The 17,684-nt window shown below is 40.8% G+C and overlaps 1 protein-coding gene across 3 annotated transcripts in view; it reads left to right on the top strand.

Moving 5' to 3' along the window:
• LOC311033793 (mitogen-activated protein kinase kinase kinase kinase 4) overlaps positions 1–17,684 on the top strand; it is a 109,779-nt gene that overhangs the window by 74,974 nt on the left and 17,121 nt on the right. For all 3 annotated transcript variants that reach the window (XR_014599545.1, XM_084041446.1, XM_084041447.1), the window contains 7 exons: positions 1,284–1,362; positions 1,840–2,022; positions 3,430–3,535; positions 4,487–4,642; positions 6,034–6,177; positions 7,362–7,496; positions 9,026–9,126. Coding sequence is in view for 2 of the 3 variants with exons in the window: in XM_084041446.1 (XP_083897572.1) it covers positions 1,284–1,362; positions 1,840–2,022; positions 3,430–3,535; positions 4,487–4,642; positions 6,034–6,177; positions 7,362–7,496; positions 9,026–9,126 (904 nt within the window). In the remaining variant the exon portion in view is untranslated. The remainder of the gene's footprint in view (positions 1–1,283; positions 1,363–1,839; positions 2,023–3,429; positions 3,536–4,486; positions 4,643–6,033; positions 6,178–7,361; positions 7,497–9,025; positions 9,127–17,684) is intronic.

The raw sequence follows: 17,684 nt of genomic DNA, 5'->3' as shown, positions 1-17,684 counted from the left end.
AACTGCTCTCAAAGTCCCTCTTTTAGCACAAAAACAAACGCAAACAAAGTTGATTCAGACAATATAGAACATCACCAAACCCAGTACTGTTTGTTTTTTAAATAAAAATGTCAACTTCCTGTTGATTTTGCCATTTTTAATAAGTAGAAAACCCGGACTGGATCGGCGGATCCGGATCCAGATCTTCAAATAGTAAAATCAACAGGAAGTTGACCTTTTTATTAAAAAAACAAACAGTACTGGGTTTGGTGATGCTCTATATTGTCTGAATCAGCGTTGTTTGGGTTCATTTATGTGCTAAAAGAGTGACTTTGAGAGCTGTTTTACCGTACAATGTAAGTCAATCAGGAGCATATTTTGAATGATCAATTTCTAATCAATGGAGCAATTATTTTTGATTTCTTGTCCACCTTTGGAGTTACATCATGGCAAGGTAACTACACAACCCAAACCTCTACCAAAGTGGTCTTACCCTTTAAGTAAAAGTATCAATATAGAAATTCTCTGTTACAAGTAAAAGTCTGGAATTAAAAATGTACTTGAGTAAAAGTTAAAAAAGTGTAATAAAATGTATGTTATTTTGTTTGTTTGTTTACACATTATCTTATCTACCAATAAGTTGGATTCATGTTCATTTCTATTTTCAGACATTAAACCACTTACCCTCAATACTTGACCTGATCTACAAGCTCACATCGCAGCGTGATGCGTTGTGAGCTTGTAGATCTGCTATTTTCGGTGAACTTTTCCCCGCCCAGAATAGGGATGCTAGGGTCCACGTGGTTAACTCTTTGACTGCCAGAGTGATATTGTAATAGTGTACCACCACTGCCAGAGAAAAAGGGTGATTTTACTGTAAAAACAAATCATGGAATATTCCCTGTGCCCTCCGTCCTCACGGATCTGGTGGAAAACCACTGAAAACACAAAATCTCGTCTTTCTCGTCGACGGCAGGGCTGAGCCTTAGCAGACAAAGGCAGGCAAAGAGTTCATGTAAAGAAAATAATAATAACCTATCACACAAGGATTTGGCGGCCCCCCTGTAGTAACTCTGAGGACCCCCCTTTGAAGAGCCCTAGCTGCTCTAAAGTGTTGTGCTGTGTGTGTTCTTGTGTGTAAGGTCTCTAAAGTGGTGTGTGTGTGTGTGTGTGTGTGTGTGTGTGTGTGTGTGTGTGTGTGTGTGTGTGTGTGTGTGTGTGTGTGTGTGTGTGTGTGTGTGTGTGTGTGTGTGTGTGTGTGTGTGTGTGTGTGTGTGTGTGTGTGTGTGTGTGTTGTGTGTAAGGTCTCCTCTGGCCAATGGCAGGTTCTTTAGAGGGATTCCTGATGGCATCGTCCTGCAACCACACCACAGTCTGAACCAGGTAATTAACACACACACGCAGAGATATATTTATCTCCAGTATGATCGAGCCCCCGATCGTAGAAAAAAAAAATGCAATCGCGAGTTTGCATTATTTTGAAAGTTTTAGCACCACTGATATAGAAAAGTACGTTTTTCAAAAACCTGTAGAATTTATAAGACATTTGTAAAATCCCCAGAAGCAAAGATTTGAGTTACAAATGTTTGCCTTAAAATATATATATGTATATATTCAAAGATTTGCAAAGATTTTTCAAAAATAGTAGATCTACAAGCTCGTAGCGTGGCACTCGGTGCCGCGTTACGAGCTGGTATATCTACTATTTTTCAATAGCCAAAGAAAAAATTACACACATTCTTTCTCGGTCTAAATGGGTTAACTCTGCGTGTGTGTGTGTGTGTGTGTGTGTGTGTGTGTGTGTGTGTGTGTGTGTGCGCGTGTGCGTGCGTGCGTGCCCGCGCGTGTGTGTGTGTCCAGTTCTCCAGGCCAGGTTCAGATGACACCTACCTGCTGCCAGACCTCCTGCAGAAGACCTCCTCCTCCTCCTCTTCCTCCTCTAGTCCTACCCACAATGCTTTGCTGCAGCAGCAGCGAGCGCGGGAGCTCACCTACTCGCAGTCGCCCACCGCTCCCCGAGGCCCCTCCCACCAGGAGCAACACGTGAGTTCACACACACACACACACACACACACACACACACTGCTTCTCAACGTGGGGCCCGGGGACCGTCAGAGGATCTAAGATGACCCTTACCGGTCTGTAACTGAGAGTGTACACGTGTAACCAAATGGACCCGCAATGGTTCATAATTGTCTCCTCGTCTCTCCATTAACACATTACCCGCCTTCATATCAAACATATTTTTTTATCCCCTTGCGATTGTTGAAACGCTGTGGAAGCCACGTTGTGTACACATTATTTTTTTTTTTTTAAGTCCCCGTGGGTTGGCGGAGGGATCCGTGTATCCACTGGGACAATAACATTCCAACCGCGATCCACCATTTTGGGGCTATGGCCCGTTGAAAACGGGTGGTTTTCATCACAAAAAGTTAGTGTTTTTCTAAAAATTCTATACTGTAGTTGTGCCGGACGTATGTCTTGTTTTTTGGAATGACGTCACATCCGTCTACTGCTTCTCTGAGTGACGAGGGATCATTCCAAAGCTGTGTTAGAGCGCCCCTTGTGGAATTTAAAAAAAATATATATAATTTGATAATAGAACGCAGATCTGCGTTATTGGCGGGTAATGTGCTGATTACAAAACTTTCCGAGGGTCAGTGAGACCGACTGCATTCCAGATGTCCTTCTGATGGAGTTTGAATGGCTGTCAATGTTTCTATCGTTTATAAAATTGCGCTGTCGCCTCACAGCTAGAAGGTCCTGGGTTCGATTCCCGCCAGGGACACTGTGGGTGCTGGGGGCGTGTCTTCTCCTCCGCGTCATCAGCGCCCATACCCAGGGTGGGGTTGGCGAAAGGGCCTACTCTGTGTGGAGTTTGCATGTTCTCCTCGTGTCTCCTAGGGTAGTTAATACCCTCACAAAAACATGTAATCCTGGTCGCTATACCGCCTCCCCCATGACAGCCGGGGCGCCTGATGGAGGGGAAGGGAACTGGTTGGAATAACGTGTTCCTTCCACGGGCTACGTCCTACCGGGGAAACTCCCCCCTGTCAGGTGACAAGAAGGTCAGTTGGCTCTCATGCATTGAAGGAAGCATGAGCTCGGCCCTGGCCTCCCTGGCTGTGGGGGACTAGTGTAGCGCTGGTGTAGGGCTGGTGTAGCGCCCAGGATCACTTAGGAAATTGGCACCGGGTGAAAAAAATGGGTTACAAAAATCGCGGGATAAAAATTATATAAAAAAAAAAAATTGCGCTGTAAGTGATCCAAATGATATCGCCCACGACTAGTTGTGGTGTGGACGCTGCAATCCATTTGAATTAGACACATTTTTAAAACAACATATTTAGTCATCATGATTGGTGTGAATGGCCCTTTAGTGGCATCCAAATGGACATTTTTATGTTGTGATCTTTTGGTGGTGAGCGACTGTTTGTCTTCCTCCATCAGGCTGTCTGCAGCCCTACGGGTAAGAACTTCTCCTCGTCCTCCTCATCCTCCTTCACGCCCTTCATCGATCCCAGACTGCTGCAGATATCGCCCCCGCTCAGCCCTAGTGAGTACATCATTATGCCTAAAGTAGTCCTCAAGCCCAGTACTTCCAGTCAAAGTATAGAAGATTATCCCGGTCAAATATTACTCAACTACAAAGTGGCAGTTGCTGTGTCAAGCACTTGAGTTAAATCCTGGAGTACTTACTTAAAAAAATACTCAAGTATTCAAAAGCACAAATAACCCCCCACCTTCCGAAAGAAAATTAAAAAAATATATTTTCCTGAAAATTGTGTGTGTGTATGTATATATATGTATGTGTATGTATATATATGTATAAATTAATAAATAAAAGTATAAATGTCATACATGTCATCTTGTAGAAATCGCACTGCCTAATTAGGCCTGTCACAATTATTACATAATCTTCTAATTGCAATGATTTGAGATAATCGCAATTATTTTTGCATAATCGTTTCCATGTTCATGTATTTTCACGCATTCCGAATATTTAAAAAAAATGCAGAAATAGCAGATCTACAAGCTTAGAACCAATAAAAAACTGCATTCATATGTCCCAATGTTGAACGCCAAAAGCACAATTAAATCGTTAATGGCAATTATTTGTGTGACGATTAATCGTCAACTTAAAGGGATAGTTCACCCCCAAAATGACATTTTTTTCTATTGATTATTCACCCCATGGAGACCTGAATTCATGGATATTTTTTAGTTTTTATCGCATTCCTAAGACAATAACTTTATAACGAGCAGTGGGTTCCGGTAGGAGACACTGTAAGTCTCCTTTGTGTCTCCTACCGGAACCCACTGTTCGTCATCAAATTATTGGCTTAGCAATGCGACAAAAACAAAAAAATATCCATGAATTCAAGTCTCCATGGGGTGAATAATCGATAGAAAATAAGTCATTTTTAGGGTGAACTACTCCTTTAAATTTGCAATCGTGACAGCCCTATGCCTAATCATAATTATTTATTTTAATCTCTTGTCTAAGCGGGCAATAAGCCAGAGCCAATAAGGAGGGAGAACCACAGGAAGGGCTCGGTGGTGAACGTCAACCCCACCAACATCCGACCGCAGAGCGACACGCCGGAGATCCGCAAGTACAAGAAGAAGTTCAACACGGAGATCCTCTGCGCTGGACTATGGGGTTTGTAGTTCTTTTGATACTGCCTACATTTTGTATGTCCTGCCTAATGGGTGAGAAACCTGGGGGTTACCACCACCACACTAGTGCCAACAGTGGTGTAAAGTAGCTAAGTACATTTACTCAAGTACTGTACTTAAGTACAATTTTGAGGTATTTTTTACTTTACTGGAGTATTTTCAATTGTCTATATTTCTTCTCCACTACATCTCAGAGGCAAATATTGTACTTTTACTCCACTACAATTATTTGAAAACTGTAGTTACTAGTTACTTTGCAGATATAAAACATACATTAACCACTTTAGCCCTATCTTATACCGAGGCTATTTGAAAATAGCAGATCTACAAGCTCACACCGTGTCGCATCGCGACGCGTTGTGAGCTTGTAGATCTGCTATTTTCAAACATTATAGTACTTTTACTTGTGGTACTTTAAGTACATTTTGATACTTCTACATCGCAGTATTGATACTTTTACTTAAGTAAAACATTTGAGTACTTTTTCCACCACTGAACATGTCTACTCTTGAGCTATAATGGAATGCCTATTTGGACTGAGGATGAATAGGCTCTATGCACAGCAGCCATATTGGAGAGAATCGGGCCTCTTAGGCTACCAATGATGCTAATGAAGGCTCTGTTCCACAGAGTCAGGGCTACTGATATTGTGCTTGGTGGCTAACACACGGGCCCACTGCTACACCAGTGGGCCTCAAAGTGTGGTCCAGGGACCCTCGTGGTTCCTAGAGGGGGTTCCAAACGGCCCCTTACGGGTGTGTAGCTCTGAGAGTGCACAAATGGAACCACATGGACCTGTAACGGTCCATTTGGTTCCATCTGTGCACTCGGGAGTTATGGGGGTCCTTGACATTAAAACGTTTGAGAACCACTGTGCTACACTAAAGGGTACAGAGCCTTAATTAGAATCGTTAACACCTTAAGACCTGTTTCTTTAAAATATGGCTGCTGAGCATAGTGCCTATTGAGCTTTGTTGCTTTATGCAGTATCTCTTGTCAGCCAGTAGGTGTCGCCCCCTTATCTGTGCATAACTGTAGGCCTAGTCTATTCACTAGACCCCCTGTTGAAGACTCCGGCTATAGATATTTAACACACCATTCTGCTACCTGTAGGGTCACCTTTTTAAGTCATTTCCACATAATTATAATGACTAAAAAAGATATTGTTGTTATTTAAATATAGAAAGTTGTCCGTTATCTGTTGTCCTACCTTCAGATATCGTTGGGATTTTACTGTATGGCCGGGAAAATAGAAATGTCACCATGAAGGTGTATTTATAGTGTGTGTGTGTGTGTGTGTGTGTGTGTGTGTGTGTGTGTGTGTGTGTGTGTGTGTGTGTGTGTGTGTGTGTGTGTGCGCGTGCGCGCGCGCAGGTGTGAACCTCCTGGTGGGCACAGAGAGTGGGCTGTGGCTGTTGGACAGAAGTGGTCAGGGGAAGGTCTACTCCCTTATCAGCAGACGCAGGTTCCAGCAGATGGACGTCCTAGAAGGCCTCAACGTCCTCATCACCATATCAGGTGTTTAGAGACGCCGCACACGCACACACACACACACACACACACACACACACACACACACACACACACACACACACACACACACACATGCTGGAAAATTGTCGTCAGAAATGTAAAGTATTCCATGATTTGGGCTAAACATGCCAGATCACCTGTATGGACCTGGACCTTTACTATAGACGAATCCACAGACGCCTGTAGCTGGCTGTAGGCTCCACACCGCGACACCGCAGCAATGGCTGCCTACAGATAGCGCGTCTGTGGATTCGTCTACAGGAACACACGATTAAACATGCACAAGTAGGGTCGGGATCCAGAACCTGAGGAACCGGATGCAACACTGACGAACCGGAATCCGTTCCATCCATTTCGTTCCAACATTTAGAACTGTTTCACACTGTCAGAGCTGGTACAGTATGTGGACTTTATCACGTCTGCCATACAATTGCAATGTTGGTGTTTTTCAAACTTTTTATTAGAAATTATATCGATTTTTTTTTCTAAATATATAGGTATCGTTACAGCGAACCGTTAACACATTGACTGCCTGAGATTAAAACATCTTTTTTTTTTATCCCCATGTCAGCGTTTATTACCTTAAATTGACGCGATCGGCCATTTTGTTGCTGTCGCCCGTTGAATAAGGCTCGTTTTAACAAAAAAAAAAGAGAAATGCGAGCTCGTTGTGTTTTTCTACAAGTCCTAATATAGGAGTGGACGGAGGTGCCGTTTTTTGGGATGACATCACATACGTCCATTACTTCTCTGAGCGTCGAGGGATCATTCATACGTTGTGTTAGAGCGCCCTCTTGTGGAATTTTTTGTTTGTTGTTTTGTTGAAAAGACGTATGTTTACGTCCTTGGCAGGCAAGTGTTTTATGTAACCCATTAAGACCTGGAACGCATCTGTGTCATTTTTTGATTTGAGCTAAAAACGCATTATTTTACACTTTGGCTATTCAAAAATAGCAGATATACAATCTACAAGCTACGAGCTTGTATGGGGGTCGGCGGCCAAATACATATCATTTTGGGAGTTGGGACTTGACATGAAAAAGTTTGAGAACCACTGACATAGTAACATACGTTTTTCAGAATACTGTTGGGATTTAGAAGACATTTGTAGAATCGGCTTCAGGTCTTAAAGGGTTAAAGGACGTATGCTTACGTCCTGTGTCCCCCAGGGAAAAAGAACAAGCTTCGTCTGTACTACCTGTCCTGGCTCAGGAACAAGATCCTCCACAACGACCCGGAGGTGGAGAAGAGACAGGGCTGGACGTCAGTGGGAGACCTGGAGGGCTGTGCTCACTACAAAGTGGGTGAGTACTGAGGGCAGGCCTTAGCAGGGTACAGTGACAAAGTACATTTACTTGAGAACTGTACTTGAAGGCAGGGTAAGTGATTTTCTTTGGTTAAAATAAGTGTTAATATAGCTCTATATGCTGATAGTACTCGTTGCTATAGAGTGTGTGTTCAGTAACAGGAGTCTCTCCATATCTCTCCAGCTCTTTATTAAACAGAAAATGCATTTTCAGTTCGGGATACTCATTTTATCCAATCAGGATAGAGAACTCAGACAGGATACAGATTAAAGTGAAATTGTAAGTGATGACACAAATAAATGAGCAGACACAATGGAACTGGAACACTATACAAGATTAAGCTGATAAATTGGTACTCTCTCCTGATTGGCTGAAATGTTGCCACCTACCTGAAAATGGATTATCTGTTTATTAAAGAGCTGGAGAGACAGGGAGACCCCTGTATCTGAACAAACACTTTATAGCAATGATTACCATCAGAAAATAGTGCTTTTAACAAAAACACTTTTTGTTTTAACCAATAAATATCACTTAACCTACAGATGTGCCACTTCAAAACTTCACACGTTACTGTTCTTTCCCTGAAAGTGCCCTGAAAATGCATTGTTTTCCCCCCTGTTCTGCCCTGAAAAGGCACTGTTTTGCCCCTGAAAAGAAGTTGTCACTACACACCCCCGTTTTTCCCTTCAACAGACATCCATATACATGAGAACAAAAGAATGTGTGTCAGACTCATTGTGAGGCGAAAGGTAATTTGAAGAGGTCCTTGACCAGTTGCTCAAATTAATTAGCATCATAAAAGCAGTGATCATCAACATAATTCAGCATTTTAAATGCCCTTCTTTCTCCCTCTTATTGCCCTGGGAATCCCCTGAAAATTTACTGTCTTGGCGATGGCAGGACATGTGAAGTTTTGAAATGGCACATCTGTACCTTTAAGTACATTTTCACTCCACTACAAAATTCTGTTTCAAATATTTTACTTTTGACTCCACTACATTTCCAGAAAGGGGAAAAAAGTACATTATCAATTCACCACTTTAGCCCTATTTACATCATAACCATAACTTGGTCAGTTACTGTATAAAGAGACTTTATAAATGACTAAGTTATGGTTGTAATGTGCGTATGATGCATTATGACCAGCACTTATAGTACTTCATAAACCTTGTAAGTGCATTCTAATGCATTATACATTTGTTTATGATGAATTATGGACACGACATTCAAGTAAAGTTATTTTCGATATTCGGGGAATTGTTTGGAAATGTTAAAACACGTGAACATTTTGAAAATATTGTTGTGCCTGGACATGTCCCCAAAGTTGGGAAGCCAGATTGAAAGTGTTTAAAATAAATAAGTGTGTGTGTGTGTGTGTGTGTGTGTGTGTGTGTGTGTGTGTGTGTGTGTGTGTGTGTGTGTGTGTGTGTGTGTGTGTGTGTGTGTGTGTGTGTGTGTGTGTGTGTGTGTGTGTGTGTGTGCGCGCGCGCGCGTGTGTGCCTGTGCGTGTGTGTCTTTTCCTTCAGTCCGCTATGAGAAGATCAAGTTCTTGGTGATTGCTTTGAAGAACGCGGTGGAGGTGTATGCGTGGGCTCCCAAACCCTACCACAAATTCATGGCCTTTAAGGTCAGTGACGTTCAGTGACAGAGTGATACTTATTCGCGCAAAAATACACTCACAACGCTTTTGTCTACCTACCGTCTATCCACTGTATGCAGAACAAAAAGCCACCGACAGTGTCACCTTAATCCATTCAATACGGGAGCGCATCTGTGATATTGTAGATTTGAGCCTATAACCATTATTTTATACTTTGGCTATTCAAAAAATCACACCCTGTGTGAAGGAAGCGGTGCCTTTGGGGCGGGGCTTAACTCATTTCAGTTCGTCCCTATTGGTGGTCTGAGTCCACTTACCAAATTTGTACTTGGTAGCATGCTGCAAACTGGAATGATGGCTGTTTAAAGCCCAGCCAATGGGCAGACAGAGGGGGCGGGGCTTAAGTAATTACAGTTTGTCCCTATTGCTGGTTTTAGTCCATGTACAAAATTTGTACTCCGTAGCATACTGCGAACTTGAGTTATGGCTGTTTGAAGGCCAGCCAATGGGAAGACAGAGGGGGTGGGGCTTCAGCAATGCATGCTGGTCCCTATTGGTGGTCTAAGTCCACATACCAAATGTGGACTTGGTGGCATGCTGCAAACTGGAGTTATAGCTGTTTAAATCCCGTGCTCATCCCGTGCTCATACGGGCGGACGGACATAACATACGCTGGGGGTCCCTGGACCCCGCTTTGATAACTTCATCAATTCATGCTCGTCCCTATTGGTGGTCTAAGTCCACATACCAAATGTGGACTTGGTGGCATGCTGCAAACTGGAGTTATAGCTGTTGCGCATCCCGTAGTGATTTTTTTGTGAATTTTTTTTTTCGTTTCGGTAGTGACGAAAAGTGACGAGTGACGAAAACAGAAAAAAAATTGTTCCCCCAAAAACCTATTAGGAGCACGTTTCAGGCAATTTAAAGCTGATTGGTAGTGATTTTTTTTGTGATTTTTTTTTTCAATTTCGGTAGTGACGACTAGTGACGAGTGACGAAAACAGAAAAAAAAATGTTCCCCCAAAAACCTGTTAGGAGCACGTTTCAGGCAATTTAAAGCTGATTGGTAGTGATTTTTCTGTGATTTTTTTTCCCCGTTTCGGTAGTGACGAAAAGTGACGAGTGACGAAAACAGAAACAAAATTGTTCCCCCAAAAACCTGTTAGGAGCACGTTTCAGGCAATTTAAAGCTGATTGGTAGTGATTTTTTTGTGATTTTTTTTTTCCGTTTCGGTAGTGACGAAAAGTGACGAGTGACGAAAACGGAAAAAAAATTGTTCCCCCAAAAAACCTGTTAGGAGCACGTTTCAGGCAATTTAAAGCTGATTGGTAGTGATTTTTTTGTGAATTATTTTTTCCGTTTCGGTAGTGACGAAAAGTGACGAGTGACGAAAACAGAAAAAAAATTGTTCCCCCAAAAACCTGTTAGGAGCAAGTTTCAGGCAATTTAAAGCTGATTGGTAGTGATTTTTTTGTGATTTTTTTTTTCCGTTTCGGTAGTGACGAAAAGTGACGAGTGACGAAAACAGAAAAAAAATTGTTCCCCCAAAAAACCTGTTAGGAGCACGTTTCAGGCAATTTAAAGCTGATTGGTAGTGATTTTTTTGTGATTTTTTTTTTCCGTTTCGGTAGTGACGAAAAGTGACGAGTGACGAAAACAGAAAAAAAATTGTTCCCCCAAAAACCTGTTAGGAGCACGTTTCAGGCAATTTAAAGCTGATTGGTAGTGATTCTTTTGTGATTTTTTTTTTCAATTTCGGTAGTGACGACTAGTGACGAGTGACGAAAACAGAAAAAAAAATGTTCCCCCAAAAACCTGTTAGGAGCACGTTTCAGGCAATTTAAAGCTGATTGGTAGTGATTTTTCTGTGATTTTTTTTCCCGTTTCGGTAGTGACGAAAAGTGACGAGTGACGAAAACGAAACAAAATTGTTCCCCCAAAAACCTGTTAGGAGCACGTTTCAGGCAATTTAAAGCTGATTGGTAGTGATTTTTTTGTGATTTTTTTTTTCAGTTTCGGTAGTGACGAAAAGTGACGAGTGACGAAAACGGAAAAAAATTGTTCCCCCAAAAAACCTGTTAGGAGCACGTTTCAGGCAATTTAAAGCTGATTGGTAGTGATTTTTTTGTGAATTATTTTTTCCGTTTCGGTAGTGACGAAAAGTGACGAGTGACGAAAGCAGAAAAAAAAATGTTCCCCCAAAAACCTGTTAGGAGCACGTTTCAGGCAATTTAAAGCTGATTGGTAGTGATTTTTTTGTGATTTTTTTTTTCCGTTTCGGTAGTGACGAAAAGTGACGAGTGACGAAAACAGAAAAAAAATTGTTCCCCCAAAAAACCTGTTAGGAGCACGTTTCAGGCAATTTAAAGCTGATTGGTAGTGATTTTTTTGTGATTTTTTTTTTCCGTTTCGGTAGGGACGAAAAGTGACGAGTGACGAAAACAGAAAAAAAATTGTTCCCCAAAAAACCTGTTAGGAGCACGTTTCAGGCAATTTAAAGCTGATTGGTAGTGATTTTTTTGTGATTTTTTTTTTCCGTTTCGGTAGTGACGAAAAGTGACGAGTGACGAAAACAGAAAAAAAAATGTTCCCCCAAAAAACCTGTTAGGAGCACGTTTCAGGCAATTTAAAGCTGATTGGTAGTGATTTTTTTTTTCCGTTTCGGTAGTGACGAAAAGTGACGAGTGACGAAAACAGAAAAAAAAAACTTCCCCAAAAAACCTGTTAGGAGCACGTTTCAGGCAATTTAAAGCTGATTGGTAGTGATTTTTTTGTGATTTTTTTTCCCGTTTCGGTAGTGACGAAAAGTGACGAGTGACGATAACAGAAAAAAAAATGTTCCCCCAAAAACCTGTTAGGAGCACGTTTCAGGCAATTTAAAGCTGATTGGTAGTGATTTTTTTGTGAATTTTTTTTTCCGTTTCGGTAGTGACGAAAAGTGACGAGTGACGAAAACAGAAAAAAAATTGTTCCCCCAAAAACCTGTTAGGAGCACGTTTCAGGCAATTTAAAGCTGATTGGTAGTGATTTTTTTGTGATTTTTTTTTTTCCGTTTCGGTAGTGACGAAAAGTGACGAGTGACGAAAACAGAAAAAAAAATGTTCCCCCAAAAAACCTGTTAAGAGCACGTTTCAGGCAATTTAAAGCTGATTGGTAGTGATTTTTTTTTTCCGTTTCGGTAGTGACGAAAAGTGACGAGTGACGAAAACAGAAAAAAAAATCTTCCCCAAAAAACCTGTTAGGAGCACGTTTCAGGCAATTTAAAGCTGATTGGTAGTGATTTTTTTGTGATGTTTTTTTTCCGTTTCGGTAGTGACGAAAAGTGACGAGTGACGAAAACAGAAAAAAAATTGTTCCCCCAAAAACCTGTTAGGAGCACGTTTCAGGCAATTTAAAGCTGATTGGTAGTGATTTTTTTGTGATTTTTTTTTTCCCCGTTTCGGTAGTGACGAAAAGTGACGAGTGACGAAAACAGAAAAAAAAATGTTCCCCCAAAAACCTGTTAGGAGCACGTTTCAGGCAATTTAAAGCTGATTGGTAGTGATTTTTTTGTGATTTTTTTTTCCGTTTCGGTAGTGACGAAAAGTGACGAGTGACGAAAACAGAAAAAAAATTGTTCCCCCAAAAACCTGTTAGGAGCACGTTTCAGGCAATTTAAAGCTGATTGGTAGTGATTTTTTTGTGATTTCTTTTTTCCGTTTCGGTAGTGACGAAAAGTGACGAGTGACGAAAACAGAAAAAAAAATGTTCCCCCAAAAAACCTGTTAAGAGCACGTTTCAGGCAATTTAAAGCTGATTGGTAGTGATTTTTTTGTGATTTTTTTTTTCCGTTTCGGTAGTGACGAAAAGTGACGAGTGACGAAAACAGAAAAAAAAATGTTCCCCCAAAAAACCTGTTAAGAGCACGTTTCAGGCAATTTAAAGCTGATTGGTAGTGATTTTTTTTTTCCGTTTCGGTAGTGACGAAAAGTGACGAGTGACGAAAACAGAAAAAAAAATCTTCCCCAAAAAACCTGTTAGGAGCACGTTTCAGGCAATTTAAAGCTGATTGGTAGTGATTTTTTTGTGATGTTTTTTTTCCGTTTCGGTAGTGACGAAAAGTGACGAGTGACGAAAACAGAAAAAAAATTGTTCCCCCAAAAACCTGTTAGGAGCACGTTTCAGGCAATTTAAAGCTGATTGGTAGTGATTTTTTTGTGATTTTTTTTCCCCGTTTCGGTAGTGACGAAAAGTGACGAGTGACGAAAACAGAAAAAAAAATGTTCCCCCAAAAACCTGTTAGGAGCACGTTTCAGGCAATTTAAAGCTGATTGGTAGTGATTTTTTTGTGATTTTTTTTTCCGTTTCGGTAGTGACGAAAAGTGACGAGTGACGAAAACAGAAAAAAAATTGTTCCCCCAAAAACCTGTTAGGAGCACGTTTCAGGCAATTTAAAGCTGATTTGTAGTGATTTTTTTGTGATTTTTTTTTTTTCGTTTCGGTAGTGACGACTAGTGACGAGTGACGAAAACAGAAAAAAAATTGTTCCCCCAAAAACCTGTTAGGAGCACGTTTCAGGCAATTTAAAGCTGATTGGTAGTGATTTTTTTGTGAATTTTATTTTCAGTTTCGGTAGTGACGAAAAGTGACGAGTGACGAAAACGGAAAAAAATTGTTCCCCCAAAAAACCTGTTAGGAGCACGTTTCAGGCAATTTAAAGCTGATTGGTAGTGATTTTTTTGTGAATTATTTTTTCCGTTTCGGTAGTGACGAAAAGTGACGAGTGACGAAAGCAGAAAAAAAAATGTTCCCCCAAAAACCTGTTAGGAGCACGTTTCAGGCAATTTAAAGCTGATTGGTAGTGATTTTTTTGTGATTTTTTTTTTCCGTTTCGGTAGTGACGAAAAGTGACGAGTGACGAAAACAGAAAAAAAATTGTTCCCCCAAAAAACCTGTTAGGAGCACGTTTCAGGCAATTTAAAGCTGATTGGTAGTGATTTTTTTGTGATTTTTTTTTTCCGTTTCGGTAGGGACGAAAAGTGACGAGTGACGAAAACAGAAAAAAAATTGTTCCCCAAAAAACCTGTTAGGAGCACGTTTCAGGCAATTTAAAGCTGATTGGTAGTGATTTTTTTGTGATTTTTTTTTTCCGTTTCGGTAGTGACGAAAAGTGACGAGTGACGAAAACAGAAAAAAAAATGTTCCCCCAAAAAACCTGTTAGGAGCACGTTTCAGGCAATTTAAAGCTGATTGGTAGTGATTTTTTTTTTCCGTTTCGGTAGTGACGAAAAGTGACGAGTGACGAAAACAGAAAAAAAAAACTTCCCCAAAAAACCTGTTAGGAGCACGTTTCAGGCAATTTAAAGCTGATTGGTAGTGATTTTTTTGTGATTTTTTTTCCCGTTTCGGTAGTGACGAAAAGTGACGAGTGACGATAACAGAAAAAAAAATGTTCCCCCAAAAACCTGTTAGGAGCACGTTTCAGGCAATTTAAAGCTGATTGGTAGTGATTTTTTTGTGAATTTTTTTTTCCGTTTCGGTAGTGACGAAAAGTGACGAGTGACGAAAACAGAAAAAAAATTGTTCCCCCAAAAACCTGTTAGGAGCACGTTTCAGGCAATTTAAAGCTGATTGGTAGTGATTTTTTTGTGATTTTTTTTTTTCCGTTTCGGTAGTGACGAAAAGTGACGAGTGACGAAAACAGAAAAAAAAATGTTCCCCCAAAAAACCTGTTAAGAGCACGTTTCAGGCAATTTAAAGCTGATTGGTAGTGATTTTTTTTTTCCGTTTCGGTAGTGACGAAAAGTGACGAGTGACGAAAACAGAAAAAAAAATCTTCCCCAAAAAACCTGTTAGGAGCACGTTTCAGGCAATTTAAAGCTGATTGGTAGTGATTTTTTTGTGATGTTTTTTTTCCGTTTCGGTAGTGACGAAAAGTGACGAGTGACGAAAACAGAAAAAAAATTGTTCCCCCAAAAACCTGTTAGGAGCACGTTTCAGGCAATTTAAAGCTGATTGGTAGTGATTTTTTTGTGATTTTTTTTTTCCCCGTTTCGGTAGTGACGAAAAGTGACGAGTGACGAAAACAGAAAAAAAAATGTTCCCCCAAAAACCTGTTAGGAGCACGTTTCAGGCAATTTAAAGCTGATTGGTAGTGATTTTTTTGTGATTTTTTTTTCCGTTTCGGTAGTGACGAAAAGTGACGAGTGACGAAAACAGAAAAAAAATTGTTCCCCCAAAAACCTGTTAGGAGCACGTTTCAGGCAATTTAAAGCTGATTGGTAGTGATTTTTTTGTGATTTCTTTTTTCCGTTTCGGTAGTGACGAAAAGTGACGAGTGACGAAAACAGAAAAAAAAATGTTCCCCCAAAAAACCTGTTAAGAGCACGTTTCAGGCAATTTAAAGCTGATTGGTAGTGATTTTTTTGTGATTTTTTTTTTCCGTTTCGGTAGTGACGAAAAGTGACGAGTGACGAAAACAGAAAAAAAAATGTTCCCCCAAAAAACCTGTTAAGAGCACGTTTCAGGCAATTTAAAGCTGATTGGTAGTGATTTTTTTTTTCCGTTTCGGTAGTGACGAAAAGTGACGAGTGACGAAAACAGAAAAAAAAATCTTCCCCAAAAAACCTGTTAGGAGCACGTTTCAGGCAATTTAAAGCTGATTGGTAGTGATTTTTTTGTGATGTTTTTTTTCCGTTTCGGTAGTGACGAAAAGTGACGAGTGACGAAAACAGAAAAAAAATTGTTCCCCCAAAAACCTGTTAGGAGCACGTTTCAGGCAATTTAAAGCTGATTGGTAGTGATTTTTTTGTGATTTTTTTTCCCCGTTTCGGTAGTGACGAAAAGTGACGAGTGACGAAAACAGAAAAAAAAATGTTCCCCCAAAAACCTGTTAGGAGCACGTTTCAGGCAATTTAAAGCTGATTGGTAGTGATTTTTTTGTGATTTTTTTTTCCGTTTCGGTAGTGACGAAAAGTGACGAGTGACGAAAACAGAAAAAAAATTGTTCCCCCAAAAACCTGTTAGGAGCACGTTTCAGGCAATTTAAAGCTGATTTGTAGTGATTTTTTTGTGATTTTTTTTTTTTCGTTTCGGTAGTGACGACTAGTGACGAGTGACGAAAACAGAAAAAAAATTGTTCCCCCAAAAACCTGTTAGGAGCACGTTTCAGGCAATTTAAAGCTGATTGGTAGTGATTTTTTTGTGAATTTTATTTTCCGTTTCGGTAGTGACGAAAAGTGACGAGTGACGAAAACAGAAAAAAAATTGTTCCCCCAAAAACCTGTTAGGAGCACGTTTCAGGCAATTTAAAGCTGATTGGTAGTGATTTTTTTGTGAATTATTTTTTTCCGTTTCGGTAGTGACGAAAAGTGACGAGTGACGAAAACAGAAAAAAAATTGTTCCCCCAAAAACCTGTTAGGAGCACGTTTCAGGCAATTTAAAGCTGATTGGTAGTGATTTTTTTGTGAATTTTTTTTCCCGTTTCGGTAGTGACGACTAGTGACGAGTGACGAAAACAGAAAAAATATGGTTCCCCCAAAAACCTGTTAGGAGCACGTTTCAGGCAATTTAAAGCTGATTGGTAGTGATTTTTTTGTGATTTTTTTTTCCCGTTTCGGTAGTGACGAAAAGTGACCAGTGACGAAAACAGAAAAAAAATTGTTCCCCCCCACCGTCTCTCTCCATAAGCCTTCTCCCCTCGTCAGAGTGCAGGAGTGAAGTGCGGAGTGCAGATGGGTCATGTGGTGCTTCTAGGCCAAAGGAGGAGTACCACCACCCCCCTGGCCCCCTCCCACCAAACCCTCCTCCTCCTCGATCCCCATCTGAAAGACGTGCATGGGGCTAGGAGGCGAGGAAGAGATATAAAAGCAATCATTTTGGTTCGGTGGGGGTGGGGGGGCATGCAGAGAGTCCTGGGAAATGTCTTAAAGTCATTGATAAGATGAGCTCGCCTACATAATGTAGACCATTGTTCCTGGAGCAGGAAGTCAGCTGAAGAACTGAGAGACTATTTAAAAAGTATATATATATTCAAACTAAAGATTTGCACACATTTTCACGATAAAAAAAAAATAGCAGATCTACAAGCTCGTAGCGCGGAACTCGGTGCCGCGCTATGAGCTTGTATATCTGCTATTTTTATATAGCCAAAGAAATCTTAAAATGACACAGATGCGTTCCCGGTCTTAAAGGGTTAACCCACCCCTTCCTCTTCTCGTCTTCCCAAGCTTCTTGCGGTGCTCATACGGGCGCTGGGGGTCCCTGGACCCCTCTTTGATAAGTTCATCAATTCATGCTCGTCCCTATTGGTGGTCTAAGTCCACATACCAAATGTGGACTTGGTGGCATGCTGCAAACTGAAGTTATAGCTGTTTAAAATCCCGTGCTCATCCCGTGCTCACACAAACGGACGGACGGACGGATGGACGGACGGACACGCAGACAGAGTCAAACGTAGAGCGGTTGGCACCGCTAAAAAGCGCGAGTGCCGCGCTATGAGCTTGTAGATCTGCTGTTTTTTGAAAAATAGCAGATCTGCTATTTTTGAAAAACATTAAAGTGCAAATCTTTGAATGTGTATATATATTTTTAAGCTAACATGTT

This window comes from Gymnoscopelus microlampas (assembly GCF_963454915.1).
Source record: "Gymnoscopelus microlampas genome assembly, chromosome: 18".
Classification (NCBI taxonomy): domain Eukaryota; kingdom Metazoa; phylum Chordata; class Actinopteri; order Myctophiformes; family Myctophidae; genus Gymnoscopelus; species Gymnoscopelus microlampas.
Note: the sequence above shows the minus strand (reverse complement) of the source record. Positions and strands in the feature narration are given on the sequence as shown.